This window comes from Aotus nancymaae, unplaced genomic scaffold, assembly GCF_030222135.1.
Source record: "Aotus nancymaae isolate 86718 unplaced genomic scaffold, 86718_ANA_hifiasm-v0.15.2.pri h1tg000064l_0, whole genome shotgun sequence".
NCBI classification, from domain to species: Eukaryota; Metazoa; Chordata; class Mammalia; order Primates; family Aotidae; genus Aotus; species Aotus nancymaae.
Window position 1 is genome coordinate 9,373,788 of NW_026988478.1, and position 21,693 is coordinate 9,395,480.

Here is a 21,693-nt window from a genome sequence, read left to right on the forward strand (position 1 = left end):
TTGGTGGTAGGCTCTTAATTGCTGCCTAAACTTCAGCCCTTGTTATTGGTCTATTCAGGGTTTCGACTTCTTCCAGCTTAAGGCTTGGGAGGAGGCAGCTGTCCAGGAATTAATCCATTTCTTTCAGGTTTTCTAGTTTATGTGCATAGAGTTGTTTGTAATAATCTCTGATGATGGTTTGTATTTCTGTGGAATCTATGGTGATATCCCCTTTATCGTTTTTTATTGCATCTATTTGATTATTCTCTGTTTTCTTTTTTATTACTCTGGCTAGTGGTCTATTTTGTTGATCTTTTTGAAAAACCAGCTCCTGGATTTATTGATTTTTTGAAGGTTTTTTTGTGTCTCTATCTCCTTCAGTTCTGCTCTGATCTTAGTTGTTTCTTGTCTTCTGCTAGGTTTTGAGTTTTTTTGGCCTTGCTCCTCTAGCTGTTTCAATTTCGATGATATGGTGTCAATTTTATATCTTTCCTTGTTTCTCATGTGGGCATTTATTGCTATGTATTTTCCTCTAGACACTGCTTTAAATGTGTCCCAGAGATTCTGGTATGTTGTGTCTTCGTTCTTGTTGCTTTCGAAGAACATCTTTATTTCTGCCTTCATTTCATTGTTTATCCAGTCAACATTCAAGAGCCAGTTGTTCAGTTTCCATGAAGCTGTGCAGTTCTGAGTTAGTTTCTGAATTCTGAGTTCTAAGTTGATTGCACTGTGGTCTGAGAGACTGTTTGTTATGATTTCCGTTCTTTTGCATTTGCTGAAGAGGGATTTACTTCCAATTTTAGAGTAGGTATGATGTGGTGCTGAGAAGAATATATATTCTGTGGATTTGTGGTGGAGAGTTCTGTAAATGTCTTAGGTTTGCTTGGTCCAGGTCTGAGTTAAAGTCCTGGATATCCTTGTTAATTTTCTGTCTCATTGATCTGTCTAATATTGACTATGGGGTGTTAAAGTCTCCCATTATTACTGTGTGGGAGTCTAAGCCTCTTTGTAGGTCATTAAGAACTTACTTTATGTATCTGGGTGCTCCTGTATTGGGCACGTATATATTTAGGATCGTTAGCTCTTCTTGTTGCATTGATCCTTTTACCATTATGTAATGTCCTTCTTTGTCTCTTTTGATCTTTGTTGGTTTAAAGTCTATTTTATCTGAGATAAGAATTGCAACTCCTGCTTTTTTTTTTTTTGCTCTCCATTTGCTTGGTAAATCTTCCTCCATCCCTTTATTTTGAGCCTTTTTGTATCCTTGCGTGTGAGATGAGTTTCCTGGATACAGCACACTGATGGGTTTTGGCTTTTTATCCAATTTGCCAGTCTGTGTCTTTTGATTGGGGCGTCTAGCCCATTTACATTTAGGGTTAATATTGTTATGTGTGAATTTGATCCTACCATTTTGATGCTAGCTGACTGTTTTGCCCATTATTTGATGCAATTTTTTCATTGTGTTGATGCTCTTTACCATTTGGTATGTTTTTGGAGTGGCTGGTACTGGTTGTTCCTTTCTGTGTTTAGTGCCTTTTTCAGGAGCTCTTGTAAAGCAGGCCTGGTGGTAATGAAATCTCTGAGTACTTGCTTGTTCGTAAAGGATTTTATTTTTTCCTTCACTTATGAAGCTTAGTTTGGCTGGATATGAAATTCTGGGTTGAAAGTTCTTTTCTTTAAGGATGTTGAATATTGGCCCCCACTCTCTTCTGGCTTGTAGGGTTTCTGCTGAGAGATCTGCTGTGAGTCACATCTGCTGTTATGGGCTTCCCTTTGTGGGTAACCCGACCTTTCTCTCTGGCTGCCCTTAGCATTTTCTCCTTCATTTCAACCCTGGTGAATCTGACAATTATGTGCCTTGGGGGTTGCTCTTCTTCAGGAATATCTTTGTGGTGTTCTTTGTATTTCCTGTACTTGAATATTGGCCTGCCTTACTAGGTTGGGGAAGTTTTCCTGGATAATATCCTGAAGAGTATTTTCCAGCTTGGATTGATTCTCTCTGTCACATTCAGGTACATCTATCAAACGTAGATTAGGTCTTTTCACATAGTCCCATAGTTCTTGGAGACTTTGTTCATTCCTTTTTACCCTTTTTTCTCTAATCTTGCCTTCTCGTTTTATTTCATTGAGTTGATCTTCGGCCTCTGATATCCTTTCTTCTGCTTGGTCAATTCGGCTGTTGAAACTTGTGTATGTTTCGTGAAGTTCTCGTGTTGTGTTTTTCAGCGACATCAAGTCACTTATATTCCTCTCTAAGTTGTTTATTCTCGTTAGCATTTCATCAAATCTTTTTTCAAGGTTCTTAGTTTCTTTGCATTCAGCTAGGACATGTTGTTTTAGCTCACAGAAGTTTCTTATTACCCACCTTCTAAAGCCTGATTCTGTCAATTCATCACACTCATTCTCCATCCAGTCTTGTTCCCTTACTGGTGAGGAGTTGTGATTCCCTTGTAGGAGGAGAGGTGTTCTGATTTCGGGTGTTTTCATCCTTTTTGTGCTGGTTTCTTCCCATCTTTGTGGATTTATCCACCTGTCATCTTTGTAGTTGTTGTCTTTCAGGTTGGGTCTCTGAGTGGATGTCCCATTTGTTGATGATGAAGTTATTTCTTTCTGTTTCTTAGTTTTCCTTCTACCACTCAGGCCCCTCTGCTGTAGGACTGCTGAGGTCCACTCCAGGCCCTGCTTGCCTGGGGATCACCTGCAGCAGCTGCAGAACAGTAAGGGTTGCTGCCAGTTTCTTCTGCTATCTTTGTCCCTGAGGGATACCCGCCTGATGTCAGTCTGAGCTCTCCTTTATGAGGTGACTCTTTGGATATACGGGGGTCAGGGAGCTGCTTGAGGAGACAGTCTGTCTGTTATCGGAGCTCAAGTGCTGAGCTGTGAGCTCTGTTGTTCATTCAGAGCTGCTGGGCAGGTGCGTTTAAGTCTGCTGCAGCTGAACTCATAAACCCCCTTTTTTTTCCCCAGGTGCTCTGTTCTGGGGAGTTAGGGCTTTATTTATGAGTTTCTGTTGTGCTGCTGGCTTTTTTCAGGGCTGCCTTGCCCAGTGAGGAGGCAGGCTAGTCACTGTCTGCCTGCAGAGGCTTTGCTGAGCTGCTGTGGACTCTGCCCAGCTGCCGTGTGAACTTCCCTGCAGTCCTGTTTATACGGGTGTAGTTAGAACTACCTCAGCAATGGTGGCCCACCTCTATAATGGTGGACTCTCTCTGTAATGATGGGCTGCCTCGGCAATGGTGGGCTGCCTCAGCAATGGCAGACTACTGTAGTGGTGGAGTGCCTCGGTAATGGCAGACGCCCCTCCCCCACAGAGCTGGACTGTCCCGGGTTCAGCTGTGCTTGCTGTGAAACTCTCAATCCAGAGCATTTCAGATTGCTGATTTTTTGTGGGGGTGGGACTAGCCGAGCCTGATCACCTGGCTCCCTGCCTCAGAGCCTTTTTTTTTTTTTGTCTCCCAAGTGTTCCAGTCACCTGTTGAAAAGGTGCCGGGATCTGTGTGATTTCCTGTGCGGCGACCCACTGCGCCGGCTGAAAAAACCGCGCTGAGATTTGTGGCACTTTTTTGCCCAGGAATCTCCTGGCCTGGCTTTCTGTTTCAGTCCCCTTTTCTATCAGTTGAATGGGTGACTCTGTCTTCCCCGAGCTCCGATCGCCAGCTAAAACAGTGCCCGGACTCATGTATTTTGTATGGAGAACCACCACGCCCGGGGCGCCAGCTGAAACAGCCGCGCCGGCCAAAACAGCCGCACTGCCATCCCGTGGGGCTCCTCCACCTGGGAATCTCCTGGTCTGTGGGCAGTAAAAATCCATCTGGAAATGCGGCGTCCACTCACCCTCCACGCTTTCGCTGGGAGCTGCAATCCTGAGCTGCTCCTAATCAGCCATCTTGGATCCTTTGGAAGGAATTTTTACATCTATGTTCATGAGCGATATTGGTTTATAGTTTTCTTAGTGTTGTTTGTATTGGTCTCAGATTAATGCTAGCCTCTTAGAATGAATTGACGAAGATTCTCTTCTCTTCAATTTTTGGGAAGAATTTTTGTAGAATTAGTATTATTTCTGAAGTGTGTGGTAGAATCCTGAAGTTTATTATATGACTAGTTTCTGTAACAGATGTAGGGCAATTCAGGTTTATCTATTTCTTGAGTAAGTTTTGGTAGTACATGTCTTTCAGGAAGTGTACATTTCATTTCTATTACCAGATTTACTGGCATAAAGTTATCATGTTGCCCTATTAAAATCTATGGTGATGCCATGTCTCTCTCTTTTTTTTTAGATGGAGTCTTGCTCAGTCACCCAGTCTAGAGTGCAGTGGCACAGTCTTGGTTCACTGCAACCTCTGCCTCCTGGGTTCAAGCAATTCTCATGCCTCCGCCTTCCAAGTAGCTGGGATTACAGGCATGCATCCACCCTGTCTGGCTAGGTTTTTTTGTATTTTTAGTAGATTTGGGATTTCACCATGTTGGCCAGGCTGGTCTCAAACTCCTAACTCAGGTGACCTGCCTGCCTTGGCCTCCCAAAGTGCTAGGATTATAGGCATGAGCCACCGTGCCCAGGCTCTGCTATGACTTTGAAAACCAAATTATGTCTTCTTAAGCATTTATATTCCCTAATATTTGGGGTATTGACACCATTTTATGTTCACTTGATTGCTTCCTATTTTCCTTCAGTTATGCCTTTGATATTCTTTAGCTATCATTTTACTTCATATTTGTTTTCTCATGTCATTAGAGTGGCACTGAAGTATTCCAAGTACACAACCTTATATTGTAGGTGTTAGTAAATGAAAATCACTAATGACTACCCAGAATCTACTGTATGACCTTTCACTTCTTCCACCCTTGGAGCTTCATTTACTAACATGTGAAACTAGGGCTTGTAATTTTAAACCTGTTGCTTTTCTAATTGAAATACTGGTAGTAGGATCAGGGCACTAATCTAACTATCCCTCTCTCTTCCCACTTCTAAGGGCAGCTCTGAGGAACCCAAGCACTGTTCAGATCAGTTTCTGCATAATTTCTTTTTGTGGTAAAATATAAATAACATAAAAGTTAACCATTTTAACCATTTATAAAGCAGCCCAGTGGTCATAAGTACATTTACACTGCTGTGCAACGAACACACCATCCACCTCCAGAACTTTTCCATCCCCTCCAAACAGAAACTTTTGTGACCACTAAACAATAGCTCCTTACTTTTCTGGCCCCCACCCCAGGCAACCACCATTCTACTTTTTGTGTCTATGAATTTTACTATCCATAGGTACCTCATGTAAGTGCAATTGTATAATAGTTGTCCTTTTGTGACTAGTTTATTTCACTTTGCTTAATGTGTTTAAGGTTTGTCCGTATTTTAGCATGTGTCAGAATTTTCTCCCTTTTTAAGGTTGAATAGTATTCTAATGTATGTACGTACATTTTGTTTATCCATCAGTTAGTGAGCATTTGAGTTGTGTCTGTCTTGGTTATTGTGAATAATGGTGCTATGAATATTGATATACGAATATCTGAGTCTCTGCTTTCAGTTATTTTGGGTATATACAGAAGTAGAATTGCTAGATCATATAGCAATTCTATGATTAGTTTTTGATCTGCATAATCTCTTTAAATCTCTTTTAGCATTAATATTTGGATTCTTTTTTCCTCACGTATCCAGCCAATGAAAGCATGACATCTTTACAAAGTGTGACTTGAAACTTTATATTTAGGAGATCTTTTAAGACCGTATTCATTGTGATTTTTTTTTTTTTTTACTATAATGTATGTTGTGAGACCTTTAACAAAATTATGTTCAAAGCACATGCAAGTTCTGTCTCTGTTTTTAGCTGACTATATCATGTTCCTACTTCCTTCCCTTCCCGGCTTAGATTCCATGACCCATCATGGAATCAGTCAATCACTTGCAAACATCCTTATTCCTGTTCTTCCTACACTATACTTGCCTTGAAAATTCCCAAACCTGTTTAAACCAAACTCTTTGACCTATTCTGTACCTGCACTCAAACAGCCGAACATGTTTGGAGGAAAAGCACAAACACTGGAGCTTGCCTCACTTGAAATACTACCCTGTAGTCATAACAAATTGCTCTATATAAATTTGTTTTTCATTTTCACACTTTTTCCCTATTTCCTCAGACTTCTAGTATTTGTTTCCCACTCCCCACAGATCAATATATTTTGCTGTCAAAATAAGTGCCATCAGCAGTGATTTAGCCGTAATTGCCCATCATCATCTGATTTCTGTTCTATATGCAGATATTTTGTTCTGCCTCCTCTAATAGTGAGTGAAGTGTCACCCTTTTATCCAAGGCCAGATCTTTCACTTGTGCATGGATTGTATCTGCTTTCACCTACCCAAGGACTTGTCTTCAGTTCTTTATAACTGAAGCCCATCTCTGTCTTTCCTCAATAAATATATACCTCTCTCAAATTATTCTCATTGGCATGAGCAAATATGTTTTTTTGTTTTGCCTTAAAAAAAATACTGAATTTCTCTAGTCTCCTATGTAGCAAAATTCACTTACAGAGTTGCCTTTTAAAGTCATTCAGGATTTAATCAATAATGTTGAAACATCATAAACTACCCAGCTTAAAAATAAAACATTATCCAATCAGTTGAATATCTCTATGATCCTTTCCCAGTAGACTTCCCTCCTTATTCACCAGATATCACAGCCTCTCTAATTTAGTTAGGTATTATCTCCAGCCCACTCCACTGAGATTGTCCTAGACACGGTCACCATTGACTTCCAGTATACTAAATTTAGTAGTCAATTATCTGTCTTCATATGATTCAACTTCTGAGTAATCATTTCGTAGTGTTAACCCATAACATTTTTCTAAAATTGTTGCCTCACTTAGTTTCCATAATATCAAACTCTTCTATTTCTTATGTTAGCTAATTGACAACTACTAAATTGTCCTTTTTCCCATCCTTGAAATATTGGCTGCCTAAGAATTCAGTTCTCTAACTTTTCATCTTTCCTATCTTTACTTTCTCTTTGGATTATCTTACAGTTTAAATACCAGTATTATCTGTATGCTGACAACTCTCAAATCTCTCTAGTCCCAACTAATTTCCTGACCTCCATACATTCCCTACTCTGAACCTACTCCCACTGTTTTCTTCACTGCTGTCCATTTCAGTAAATGGTACCTTTACTCACCCACCTGTCAGGCCTGAAAACTACAAGTCATCCTTTTTCTTTCCTTGTTTTATTCACACTATGATTACAGTTCATTAACAAAATGTATCCCAATTCCAACCACTTATCACTACCACCATTCCTACTGCCCTAATCCAACCCACCATGATCTCTCCCTTCAGCTACTACAGTAGCCTTTTAACCAGTTTTCTGGCAGTCATTCTCAAACCCTTTATGTTTTATCTCACAATAGCCAGACTTCAAAATCCACCAATGGTTTCTCTGCCTTAGAACAGCATCTGAATTCTTGATTATGTCTTTTAAGGTCCTACAAGAGCTGAACCTCTGCCTTTAACTCCAATCTTATTTTCTGCCACTTATGGTCATCCTCAAATTTAAGACTCCTGAGATACTAACCACTGTTTCTTTGACCCACCCCCATGACATTCTGATTATGTGTCTGACATGGGGTTCAGAGTCTGTATTTTAAAAAATCATCTGAGTTGATTCTTAGGTTAACTTGACACCACCTTATTGAGAAACAATGTTTTTAGTAAATAATGAGGACACAATTGTATTCCTACATAGAGAAAGGTTTTTTGAAGTTTATATATGGAAGAGCTTTCCTCCCATACATGTAAAGTTTGAAAAAGCTCTCCAGGTGAAACTGATATGATCCCCCATCCAAGCATTACTAGCAAGTAGCACATCCCTCTATTCCATGGAACCATTATCTTTCTCTGTCAACAATTTCTTCAAAACCTAAGAATGAACATTTAGTATACTTTAGATACCAGGCAGATAAGTGGGTAAGTTTGAATTTTGTCATGAAATTATGGAATTTGACTTGTACATCGTTACCGGATGATCAGCCTTTTTTAGCTAGAGCTGAGACTTTCCTTAGAAGACAAGTTGATCCTCAAGTCAGCCAGAATGTTCAGTGAATACTGAAATTCTTCATAAGCAAGTTACACTTTACATTGGAATATATTTGATTATTTATATCTGGTGACTGATTTTTGTTTGCGTAGGGACATTTTGGTTTGGTTATATGTCTGTTTCAACTTTCCAATTGAACAGTCATCTTAATTTCCTTTTTGATTTTTTTTGAGACAGGTTCTTGCTCTGTTGCCCAGGTTGGAGTGAAGTGGCTGGATTTTGACTTACTGCTGTCTCTGCCTTCTCGGTTCTAAGCGATTCTCATGCCTCAGCCACCTAAGTAGCTGGGATTACAGACACGCACAACCACGCCTGGCTAATTTTTTGTATTTTTTGTAGAGACAGGGTTTCTCTATGTTGGCCGGGTTGGTCTTGGTCTTGTACTTCTGACCTCAAGTGATCTGCCCTCCTCAGCCTCTCAAAGTGCTGGGATTACAGGCGTGAGCCACCACGCCTGATCTTAGTTGCTGTTTTTAAAACACTGTGTATTCTGATCAGTTCTGTGGTCAGTGGCTAGGGATTGGTGATATTTCTGTCAAAATTTTGCAGGAAGTAAATTTATTGTATGCTGATTTCGAATAATTTATGCATTTCACAATAAGCTGTAAACCTAATTCATTTTAAAAGATTGAAAGTTAGGATGGCTGGGTGCAGTGACTCATGCTTGTAATCCCAGCACTTTGGGAGGCTGAGGCAGGTGAATCACCTGAGGTCTGGAGTTTGAGACCAGCCTGTTCAACATGGTGAAACCCAGTCTCTACTAAAAATACAAAAATTAGCTGGGCGTGGTGGCAGGCACATATAATCTCAGCTACTTGGGAGGCTGAGGCAGGAGAATAGCTTCAACCTGGGAGGCAGATGTTGCAATGAGCTGAGATTGGGCCACAGCATTCCAGCCTGGATGACAAAAAAAAAAATTGGGGGGAGGATAAAATGAAATGTCCTATATTGGGCAACATTTCAACTCTTTTATTGCCTCCTCTTTTCAACTTATTTTAGTAAGTGTTGATTTTGTACAGTATTCTTTTCTAAGTTCAATGATGTTGTATATACTTTCTCTAGAGTAAGCAGAAGGTCAAATATATGTCCCTCATCTAAAGTACATAGAATTACGGTTTATTTAGCTACTAAAATGATTACTCACTAGGACAAGTTACTTTGCCTTTCAGGATTTCGGGTTTCTCTATAAATCAAAGGTGGTGGTGTTTTTTTTTTTTTTTTTCGGAACCAACTCTTATTTATTCATTTAAGGACAAATTTTTAAAAGTAAAGTGAATGAAACCATTTGTGATTAAGATACATAGACAGAACTTCAATGTAGAAGAAAAAAGACCTTGCTGGGAAACAGCTGATGAGAAACACCGGAAAACATTTCACAGATGCACAAAAAGCTCACATTGTAAACAGGATTAAGTTGCACTTGATTTTGCTCTTAACGTCAAGGTTTTATTTTGCTTAGCCTGAGATGTCACTCAATTTCAAACTGCCTGTCGTCAAGGAAAGCTTTCCATTCAGTGTACTCCTCTTTCCCTCGATTACAGATGGCAGGTCTTCACCAATACCCTCTTCCTCCTTGAAGCTCTCGCAGTCCAGTTTGGACTTCTCAAGGGTGCTCATTTTCTGCTTCTTGGCACCATTTTTCCCCAAAAGGCTGCTCTTGATCTTTTTAACCTTGACCTGGCAGGGAGTGATGGCAGAGCTGAAGAGACCTTAGCCTGTGGTTTTTCTTTCTCATTCTGCTTGAAGAAGGATTTGGCCTCTTTAGATGTAGCATCCACTTCCTTAGTCACCCTTACTTCTTCAGCAGCAAAATCAAACACCGTGGTGATTTTAACATTTTCTGTTTCTTTAGGTTTCTCTAGCTCTTCTGCTTTTACTAACAATTTACTTGAACTTGTCTCTTCAGTCTCCTCTACTTTTTTAACTTGTGTACTTGGGGGCACTTTTGATTTTGGTCCCATATCATTGAGGAAGTTGGCCCAGAGTTCATCCTCCTCCTTTTTCTTTGCCTCCTCTGATCCAGTGCATTTTGTCTGCTCTGCTCTTCATCTTCCTCCTCACTGCTGCTACCCTCAGATTCTGAATTGGCATCTTCTTCTTCCTCTTCTAAAGAGAGGTCACCTTGTCTTCTCTTCCTGGTTGGAATGCTCTGGCTCTTTCTCTTTTTTCCCTTCGTTTTCTGTGTCTGCTCTTCACCATCCACTTCATCTTCCTTCACTAATTCATTTACATCATCTTCACTATACTCTCCACCTCATGGCACAGAATTCTCGTCTTCCCCCAACGTGGAGAAGTCTTCGGAGTCGAATTCCTCCATGTCGCTACCCCTCAACCCTGGTCAAATTTGCAGGACCGCAGCAGCTGCCTCAAACAGCAAAGATCTAGGGAGAGACAAAATCAAAGTTTATTTTAGAGGAAGAGTCAGTAAACTACAAGCCAGCTGGCCAAATCTCTCACCTGCTTCTGTATAGCCCATGAGCTGAGAATTTTTAAAGAGTTTGAAAGAAAATGCAACAGTGGCCCTTTGTGGTCTGCAAAACCTAAGATATTGACTATTTGACCTTTTAAAATTTTTTAAATATTATGAAAGAATTATGATGCTAAGAAACTTGGTAAATACATTTTTCTTTAGTAATTAGAATGTGTTGATCCTTTAAAGTTAATTCATTGTGGAGGATAACCAGTTAATGAAGTTGTATGTTGTATCAGCTGTCTTTTTATATGTAAAAAAAAAGCAAGTTTGAAAAAATTTAAATTTCCCTTGTCAAATTTTGTTTTAGGGATAATTGGTGTATACAGTAATATCTTTAGAATTGAAGTATGTAGTTTCTTAAAATAATTCATTCAAGTACTAAATAATAGATTAGCATATCTTATTAGTTCCATTACTAAAAGCACTGCATTTTTGTATTTTGTTTTCTTTCATTTAGATAGAAGCAGATTTGGGATATCCTGGAGGTAAAGCAAGAATTATTCATAAGGAATCTGATATCATTACTGCCTTTGCTGTTAATAAGGTAAGTACATAGACATTCTTCTTTGGTTTATTAAGTATTTATAGTTGGAGAATATCTTCTTTTTTATCAGTTTATCCAGTATTTCTTTTTTTTCTTTTTTTAAACGAAGTTTTGCTCTTGTTGCTCAGGCTGGAGTACAATGACACGATCTTGGCTCACCACAACCTCCTCCTTGCGGGTTCAAGCAATTCTCCTGCTTCAGCCTCCCAAGTAGCTGGGATTATAGGCATGTGCCACTATGCCTGGCTAGTTTTGTATTTTTAGTAGAGATGAGGTTTCTCCATGTTGGTCAGGCAGATCTTGAACTCCTGACCTCAGGTGATCCACCCACCTCAGCCTCCCAAAGTGCTAGGATTACAGGTGTGAGCCACCATGCCCAGCCCAGTATTTCTTTCCCAAAGCTACTTCTAGTTCCTTAAATTGCAATCTGGAGACTTTTTTTATATTATAAAATGATATTATTTGATAATGTGATTTTGTTATTATATGATTTTGGAAATAAAGCTGATAAAATACATAATGTTTTGTTACTATGCAGAGAGAAGTACCAAATGTATAGGTGATAGCTTTAGAATTTATACAATGTAGTATGGTAGTTAACCCACAGAAAAGGTTTTTTTTTAATATTCCTAATGAATATGTTAAATGTGGTTTTGGATATTTGCTAAGATTTAAGTTTAAATGTGACCCAAATCCTCCCTCTTTGATTTATACCTCCAGTAGCTGCCCAACGTGTGTATATATATATATATTTATATTTCTTAGATTTCTACTTAACATCCTCATTAGATGTCTATAAGCTCCTCACAGAAGAGGTGACCTTAGGTACTATAGTCCAAGGTTGAAATCTGTCTTAATCATTTTCCCCGTCTATCTCCCTTAATTGCCTTACTGTATAGTTCCTAGTGACTTCTAGTTACTCTTTTGTTTTCTTTCCATTAACTTAAAGGATATGTGTATCTTTTTTTAATGTATTTATAGAAGATACCTAAAGAAGATTTTGTATACATATATATAAAATAAATTTTCATAGGTTCCTAATTTTAAAATAATTTTTAAATGATATGTAGATACATACCCTGTAATATATACAGGGAAATGAGATATACAGGGAAATTAGCCATTTAGTAATCCTTTCACCTGTTGGTTTTCTGTCTTTCAGTGCTACGTCTGTCTTCTCTGAATTCTCCTGGACAGTTTGTTTGTTGTTCTGTGTCCTTCACTTCATTTTCCTCTTAGACACCTTGAACAATGACTGGCTAAAGGGCTCATTCCAGATTTGCCTGCCTCAAACAGTTCTGTTAGTTGTCACAGAAACAGTTCTGTTTGAAGCAGGCAAATCTGGACTCAGCCCCTTAGCCAGTTGTAATATCTGTATAACATGATATTACATATACATGTCAAATACAGAATTATTGGCCAGGTGCAGTTGCTCACACCTATAATCCCAACACTTTGGGAGACCAAGGCAGTAGGAGCACTTGAGGCCAGGAGTTTGATGCCAGCCTAGGCAACATTGTGAGACCCTGTTGCTACAAAAAAATTATTATCTATACCTGCATTAGCTGTTCTTTCTTGAAGAAAATATGATTTAAAATATTCTGTGCTATAAAATAAACTAGTTGTTTTCTTCTTGAGGGTTTATATATAAGTACTAGTAATGAAGTTATTCACATATATAAAGTCTATAGTACTATATATGAATATGGCTTTGTAATTTTTATTTCCCCAGATGTGCTATTTTTAATACCCTTACTAAATTTGCAGGTGATTCCTTTTGCTTTAAATTGCATTTTTTTAAATGCCATTGAGATTTTTTTTTTTTGCTATTTGTTTAGTTGGAAACTACCTGTGTCAAAAACTATGGAGGGTCTCAGATTTTACCTTAAATTAAAACTAACAGTTAGCTTTATGTTTCTGTTAGTTGTCACAGAAACAGTTCTGTTATAGGAAGGCAATGGATTGTTTAAACAGTCCACTTAATTGATCTATCAAACAGGTTAATGGATGCTAATGGAAGACATAAGACTCTTGGATCAGAGACAAAGGGCAGTTTATGTCTAACAGCAAGAGCAATAACCAGAAAATCAGCATTTTACATTGGTTTCCTGAGCCACAGTTTCTAGAGAATGACGGGAAGAGGGCCAGATGATACCTACCTGTACACATAGTAGTTTATTACAGGAGAGGGTCACTGAGTTTAGGGAACCCAAATCTTTTATAATAGATAGTAAGCATACTTGCCCTTTGCTCTGGCTATAGCTATACAAACATCCTGGCAATGATACTACAGGAAAAAGGGTGGACATGACTCACTTATAAAACACACAGAATTTGGGAGACCCATAGAGAATTACCATCCAATAATCTAGCTATATCATTTTTCCATTTATTTTTAGGGTCTCAGTTTTTTCTTATTAGTTTGTGTTAGAATCTTACATAGCAGTAATGTTAATCCTATTTTCTCTTTGCTGTCAGTATCTTCCTGTTTTCTGTTTTAAAGATATACTATTGAGTGATTGATTGATTGATTGATTGAGACAGGGTCTCATGCCTGGTGCCCAGTGCTGTAGTGCAGTGTCGGCTCACTGCAGCCTTGACCTCAGGCTCAAGCAATCCTCCTACCTCATTCTCCCAAGTAGCTAGGACTACAGACCCATGCCACCATGCCCAACAAATGTTTGTATTCTTTATAGAGATAGTATTTTTCCATGTTGCCCAGGCTAGTCTCGAACTCCTGAGCTCAAGCTATCCACCTACTTCAGCCTCCTAAGTGCTAGGATTATAGATGGGAGCTACTGCATTCAACCAAGTACATTTTTGATTCATAGGCATTTAAAATTTCATATCATTTAATCTTACCAATTTTTCTTTTGTGATCTTTTCTAGCATACTTCTGCCACTATTTTTCTGCCCCTATAGCTTTTTTCTGTGATCCTATCACCTTCTTCTTCCCCCCACCTCACAAGATTGAAAAGCTTTAGGAGGAAGTTGTTTTATTTGAGTAATTAATAATTATGTTTTTACTTTGGAGTTCCTTATTGCCCTCACCTTTCTCTACCCTACAGGGCTCCTATCTTTTTCAGCATCTTCCTCCATGTTTCTGAATTGTGCAAACCTTAGAGACAGCATAGCATTCTAGCAATCTAGAAAGACAGTACTGAGAGAAGAAATAAAATGGTGCATGTATTGTCATTTATATTGGCTTTCTATTGGATGTACTCTTCCTAGAACATAAACATATCTGCAAACTGAAGCTTATTATTTCACTAAAAGTAAGAATGCTGTATATCTTGTACTTTAGTTATTTCTAGAGATTATTTCAAAACTGCCATTTTCACAAGCAGCTCATATACCTGTTTTGCCTGTTTCTTTTAAAATTACTCTTTGACTTATTTATTTTTCAGGCAAATAGAAACTGCATAGCAATCGCTTCCAGTCATGATGTTCAAGAACTGGATGTTTCTGGAATTCTAGCCACACAGATCTACACTTGGGTAGATGATGATATAGAAATGGAAACCAAAGGGTACCTTCATCCTTTGTTTTTTTTTTAGTAATGTTTCAATATGAGTAACTATACCCACTCACCTATAACTTTCAGAAGATTCTTTAAAGCAATACTTTATAGATTGTAAGCAGAGTAGAAGCTGATGTGCTAAATGAGGGGTGGCAAGAGCGTTAAACAAGGGAATTGAGAGAAGAGTAAGTGAAGGGAACAGAAGTTGTTCAGGTATGAGGTCATTGTGTGTGAGTTAGGAATAAGAGCTGAAAAAATTAATTTTAAAGGGAAATATAAATTCAAATTTTAGAGTTTTCAAGTGTAAAAAAGAAATAAATGATGAGTTCATTTTATTCTGGTTGACATTCCTTTATAGATCAGAAGATTTCTTGGTTATACATGCTCGTGATGATTTAACAGCTGTTCAAGGTACAACTCCATATACACATAGCAATCCTGGCACTCCAATCAACATGCCATGGCTTGGTAGTACACAGACTGGCAGAGGAGCATCTGTGGTATGTAAAGTTAAAAATAAATTTAAGTTATATATAACTGTCCTATTTTTCCCTCTAGGTTAATGGAGAAAGGATGATTTAAAACATTTTTCTTAATTCCTAAAGTTTTAATAAATCTTACATGTTGGAAATTATAAATTTTGATAATGAAGAATAGTGTGTTTTCATTTGAAAGGGTAACAACAAATTGTTTTAAAAATATACTTTGCTTGAAAACCAAAAATTTATATTTTAATTAAGAATTATTTGAAACATAATGGTTCAGATCAGGCTTCAGCAAGCTATTGCCCATAGATCAAATACTACCCATCAACTGTTTTTATATAGCTAATATGCTAAGAATGGTGTATACATTTTAGTGAAATGGTATATGCATTGTTTTGTCAGTGGTTGAAAAAACAATCATAATATTTTTTGGCACATGAGAATCATATGAAATTTTATTTGTGTCTATTTATAAATAAAGTTTTATAGGAACACAGTTATAGTCATTTGTTTATATTTTGTCTGTGAATGCCTTCACACTACAGTGTCAGAATTGAATATCTGCAACAGAAATTAAATGCCCATAAGGCCAAAACATTTGCTATCCAGTCCTTTATAAAAAAAGTTTGCAAACTCTTTGTCTAGATATCCTTTAATGGATATCAATTAACAACTCTGTCATTTTAAGTATCACTTTTTTAAATGCCAGGACAAATATTCTTTTGTTTTTTTAACAACAATATAATTTTTTAAGTTAAGCAAAAAGCAATATACAGATAAATTGAAACAATTTTCCTGTAGTGATGGAGGATCTATTTTTAGCCCTGATTACCTAGAGATGTGATTCATATTTGTACTTCCAAGAGTTTCCCTTATTATTACTTAGGGTATAGGAACTAATGAACAGATTTGAAGAAGCAAAGAAAGGTGGTAGGGTTTTTCAGAATTTTGTAAGTCCTGTAGAATGCTTTTCTTTGGCCAAAAAAAAAAAAAAATTATTTTCCATTAATTAGTATGGGTAATTGTTAAAGTAAAGGCTCAGTCATCTTTAATAATATCTTGTAATATTTTGTACCTAATGCAGTTCCTTTATAGTTGACATAACCGTATAATTTTCAGTATCTGTTGTTGTTATTTACTCATACTTAAACATTCTTCAGATGAAGCTTGAGATCCAGAAAGGTCAAGTGGATCAACCTAGGTCACTTTGTTGAGCATGTGGTAGAGCTTGTTTTAAAGCCTTCTGTTCTCCTTAGTTCAGTTATTTCAAGTTCTTCTTAGTTCAGTGTTTTAAGGATTTAAATGAACTTGAAAAGCAATCTAGTAATTATTCAAATGAAATTACTTGCTCCATAGTGGTTCAGTTTTTTTTCCAGCTGACAGGTATGCTACAATTCATTTGTAAAACTTACTGATATTATAATCTTTTAAAGGAGAACTCAAAGGGAATATGCCAAAGAAGTGAATAGAACTAATAGACACTTTTTTGAACTCCAGCTTCAGAGATTTCAATATAGTTCTTCCTGTACCTTCTTTGTTGCTGGTCTCCTCCTCCTCCTATTCTTTACACAGCAGCAGCCAGTTACTCTTCTCTAAAACATCATTCAGATCGTCACTCCCTTTCTAAAAAATTTCAGATTTCCCAGTACAACTTTGAAATAACAAGTCATTAACATGGCCCTACAAAATTTGATCTTCTGCCATCCCCTTTATTCTACATCTGATTTTCTTTGCTATAGTTATACTGGCTTCTTTCTGTCTCTTGTATGTATTAAGCTCATGGTCATGTCAGAGCCCTTGCCTTTCCTTCTGCTTAAAATGCTCTGTCCCTCTGTTTTACCATTCACATCTCAACTCGAATACCCCAAAATTTCCTTGGCTTCCCTAGTTAAGCCATTTGCCCCTACCCACTCTACCCTCCCTCACCTTATATTTTATCATCTTTATAGCACTTACCAGTTACTGAAATGATTCATTATTTAGTTGTCTTTTTTTTTTTTTTTTTTGAGATAGAGTCTTGCTTTGTCACCCAGGCTGCAGTGCAGTGGAGCAGTCTTGGCTCACTGCAACCTCCACCCGCCAGGTTCAAGCAATTCTCCTGTCTCAGCCTCCCTAGTAGCTGGGATTATAGGCATGCACTACCCTGCTCGGTTAATTTTCGTATTGTTAATAGAGATGTGGTTTTGCCATGTTGACCAGGCTGGTCTTGAACTCCTGGCCTCAAGTGATCCACCCACCTTGACCTCCCAAAGTGCTGGGATTACAAGCTTGAGCCACCTGTCCGGCCTTTAGTTGTCTTTTTTTATGTGCTGTGGAATGTAAGCTCTTCAAGAGCTTGGATTCTGCCTGCCTCGCAGATTGATAATTCCTGACTAGAATGGTATTGGACATATAGTAGGTGTTCAGAAAAATGTGTTTATACTCCAAAGCATTGTAATACAGAAATCTACCTTTGGCATAATTTTAAGGATTGAATTTTCTTCCTACCTAAATCTTAAAAGGACATCTATTTATTTGGAGTAATTGTGATTTGTTAACGTAAGTGTTGGTATTGCCTCACTCTACCCTCAACAAAAAGATACCAATAGAATAACATTGTTTCTTTTTTACGTGGATCTTCTAAAATAATGATTTTACATATTCTACATATACTTTCAGAAACTTTTTTAAACCTGTGTTTCTGTATTTTTTTTTTACTAATGTTTCTCCTGTGAATATTAAAAAAGGTAAAAGCAAGAATAGGAACCTTCAGCCATTTCTTTAAGAGAACATGGGATTTAAATATGAAGTTCACTAAACAAAAGTCATATGCAGCAGGTTTTTATTTTTTCTAAGGAATTGATAGAATATTTTCTTAATCCTTTCAATTTATCAAATGATAAATGCTAATAGCAAAAAAAGAATCATTATGACCAGCTTCTGCTATTTTGGAGTATAACCGTATCCATGTATATCTTTCAGTTTTTTTAATCTCTTTTTCTCTGGCCTCATCCCTATCCTCCCTACCAACTCCCCACCTTCTCCACAACTTTAGGCTAATTGAACCATTTAAAATCTAAAAGAATAACAACCACAAAATCTACCTGAGACTGATGCTACAAACTTAAAATAAAATGTATTTGTAGTATAATGCTATATAAATAGGAAATGTTCTATAATTTTTTCCTTTTATTTTATGTATTTGTTTTACAAATACATAAAGGCTAGTGAAATTATTCAAAGCGTAACTTTAAAATGAGTAAATAAATAGTTCCAAACTATCTGTTTTTAAATTTATTTTTCTTTTTCTTTTATTTTCACATGCTCCTGTCTTTTAAACTTCTACTATTCAAGATTATTCCTGAAAAATAAATTTAATGGGATCAGAAAAGAATTGACAAGAAAGGAGGGAGACTTTCTTGACTAAAGACTAAATTCTTGAGGGGAACTTTTCTTTAGATCCTAGTCAGTAATGCAGAAAATGTATGTACAAATATAAGAACTGCACTATTAAATTTCTGTTTTCATGTTTAGTATTTTTACCACCCATAATGGTAGTAATGAAATCATGTAAAAATAAATAAATGAATGTTATTTGAATTTACTGTCACAATTTAAATGTTTAATCCTTTTTATTGTGGCTATAAAATAATTGTTCTATTTTACCAGATGATTAAGAAAGCCATTAATAATGTTAGAAGAATGACTTCTCATCCAACTCTTCCTTACTGTAAGTTGAATAATAATTAGCAATTGTCCTTTCTTATTCTTGGATCTATATTTGGTAATTTTATTATAAGAAATGTATGGGAACCTTTTAGTTTTAATTGAAAGCATTTGTTTGACTTTTTTTCTAGAGAATATTTGCCAGTAAAATAACATCTTCATTTCAAAACTGCGTAAAAATAGAAAAAGATATTTCCCTAAAAGAGAAGGCTAACTTAATACAGTAATTTTTTTGGCATTTTGACTACCAATCAAAATTTGTGACTACCAATACACAGAATTTGTGTATTTCTAAATTAACACATTTTATCTTTGAACATTTCTGGATTTCTTTGATCATGCTAAATTATAGTGAATAATTGTTTTAATAGGACCACTGCTAACCTTTATTACATATGCCACAACCATACCTCAATTATTTATTACTTCATTATAATCAGTTTGTATTTTGTTGCTTTTTTTCCATTTGTCTTTTATGAGACACATTAATATTAAACATAGGAAATGATTATGTAAGTTTTTATATTCTAAGGCAGAATGTATTTGTTTTCAGTAATCTTCCTAGGAATCTCAAAAGTTTCTCTTCCTTCAACCAAGAACTTAATTAATGGGGAATTTATTGGAGGTATTGATTCTGGTGGGTTGGAATCAATACTCATATTGGTGTGTGAGTATTCCAGTTTTTTTAATATGATTTTTTTAAGTTATGCCATTTGTCAAGTTGTCCTACCACACAGTAACAAGAATAGTGCATGTTAATTAATAGGTATTAATGTTCCCCCAGTTTAATAGCCTAATTAAGACTTTAGCAACTTTTCTCTTGGGAGATATTCTGATAAAATAGTTAACAAAATCAGTATTTTTTTCTGCTTCATTTATCATAAATGCTCTAAGAATCCATTATCAAAGTTGTATACTCTATACAAAAAAGGCTCAAGAGAACCATATATTTAAAATGAAAAGAATTAACATCTGTTACTTACGCTAGAGGTATAAAATAACATAAAAATTTGTTTTCACTACATCAAATTTATTCATCACTAGAAGTATTTTTTACCCACAAGTTTAATGTGAAGTGAGAACTAAAAAACAGCCATGAAGTCTATAGAAAAGGTACATAGAATGAGGTCTGTAAGGCTCCTAAGCAGAGGAGCTTCTGTCCCCTTGGAGTTGGGTGTACTACAAACCTGCACATGGATGTGTTCACCACCCAAGAAACTCATCAAATCTCCTTATTCAAGAGTGTTTATAGAACTTAATCTCCAGCTCCCCTCCCCACACTTTTCTGCAGGTTGGCAAATGGGACCAAAAGTTCCAATCCTTTAGGCTATAAATGGGACCCCCTTTAAATCACTATATTAACATAAATTCAGGTTCTCTTCCAAGGGTTTTAGTAACTGTATGCCAGGATCCAGGGACAGAGACAAAATCTATATTGTATGTCATACTGGGTTATTTTTTTTCCTCTTCCAAAATGTTTAATGTGTTTTCCCTTTTTAATAAATACATGTTGAAATCATACTACATGATAGGTTCTATATAAGCCTAGGTAAGTGAAGTCCGCTCTGCTGCAACATTAATAAGGAATCTCAGATAAGACTTTTAAAAACTTCTTGAGGCTCAGAAGCCAAGCCAAGGACTTGCCATCTGATTTCACCTGCAATCCTGTAGATTTGGGTTAATTCCTCTCTTTGTGAGGTCCTCAGAAAATCCTGGGGTTCCTGTGTCTGCTGGGAAATGATAGTCCTTACTCTTCTGTAAGGCAACGATATAAGGGACTATATATGTACAGTACCAGGCCTTATTTGCTCTGTAAAGTCAACCTTTCGTTCCTTAAAACTGTCTGGGTCATATCTGTTTCTGTGCAGTCTCCAATATGATACACAAGTCAAAGCCTTGGTAATATGATTGATGTTTCCTATTATGTCCTGCTATAAGGACAGGTTCTTTTTACTTTTACTCCTGGTTGTAAAGAACAGATTCTTATTGAACTTAAGCAAACGAAAATAAGAATATTCACTAATAGCTTTTGAATTCAGGAGGGATCAGGTAGGGAGAAAAAGCTAATTCTTTTATCTTTGTTCACGAAGGCATACTTGCAGTAAGCTATTGAATAGCTTAAGAGAAAAGAAAAATGTTTTCTTAAATCTGGAAAACAAAATATTAAAGAACTAGCAATGTTTCAAAACCATAATTCCTAAAAAACACCATATTTTTTCTTAAATAAGTTATTCAGCCCCTGATACTTAATTCTTGTTCGGCTTGACCTTGGTTAGCAGTTTAATGAATTACAGGTTTTCTCCCTTAGAGTTCTGCAAGTTCTTACACTGTCCAATGATAGGATTTAAACATGATGAGAAACCGGTGTCTTTCAGAGTCTTTTCCATGAAGCTCCTTCAAGACAGCACTTTAGGATTATAGTTACTTGCAAATACTTTCAGAAAAAGATCAGATGAAACAATAACCATCTGTCAGTGACAAAAGACTTAACATGGCCATGGCTAAAGATCTGCTGTGAATTCATTATCATAATGACACAATTGACAAGTAAAATTGATTGCTTCTGTGGCATACAGTATTTTAACAAAATAACTGGAAGTATGGCTGGTAACATTGCACCAGATTTTTAGGAACTTCATACAATTTCTGGAACACTTATCTCATAACATACACTCAGACAAATATAAGAAGGTATCACCTTTATTTGACAATACTTCCCATGCAATTTAACATATCAATTAAGCCTAATTAGTTTAACAAAAGCCCACTTATTTTAACATTCTTTATAGAGAGAGAGAGAACACATTTTTTTTAGGTATTCTAGTGGCCCTTTGGAAACTCCCAAAGTTAGAGTGAGGTCAAAAGTACTTTATTTATAATGTATTTGCTAGAAATTTGTCAGAAAT

General features: G+C 36.7%; 1 protein-coding gene and 1 pseudogene across 4 annotated transcripts in view; one reads left to right on the forward strand and one right to left on the reverse strand.

Annotated features, from left to right (window-relative positions):
• The window catches only part of DMXL1 (Dmx like 1), a 176,627-nt gene that overhangs the window by 134,891 nt on the left and 20,043 nt on the right, over positions 1 to 21,693 (forward strand). For 3 of the 4 annotated variants that reach the window (XM_012448600.3, XM_012448606.2, XM_064366213.1), the window contains 4 exons: positions 10,991 to 11,077; positions 14,485 to 14,606; positions 14,956 to 15,097; positions 18,731 to 18,791. In XM_012448600.3, the coding sequence (XP_012304023.2) occupies positions 10,991 to 11,077; positions 14,485 to 14,606; positions 14,956 to 15,097; positions 18,731 to 18,791 (412 nt within the window). Of the gene's footprint in view, positions 1 to 10,990; positions 11,078 to 14,484; positions 14,607 to 14,955; positions 15,098 to 18,730; positions 18,792 to 19,340; positions 19,571 to 21,693 lie in introns of those variants that run through there. The other variant, XM_064366214.1, reaches the window with a different exon arrangement.
• LOC105714619 (craniofacial development protein 1-like) lies at positions 9,499 to 10,377 on the reverse strand (annotated as a pseudogene).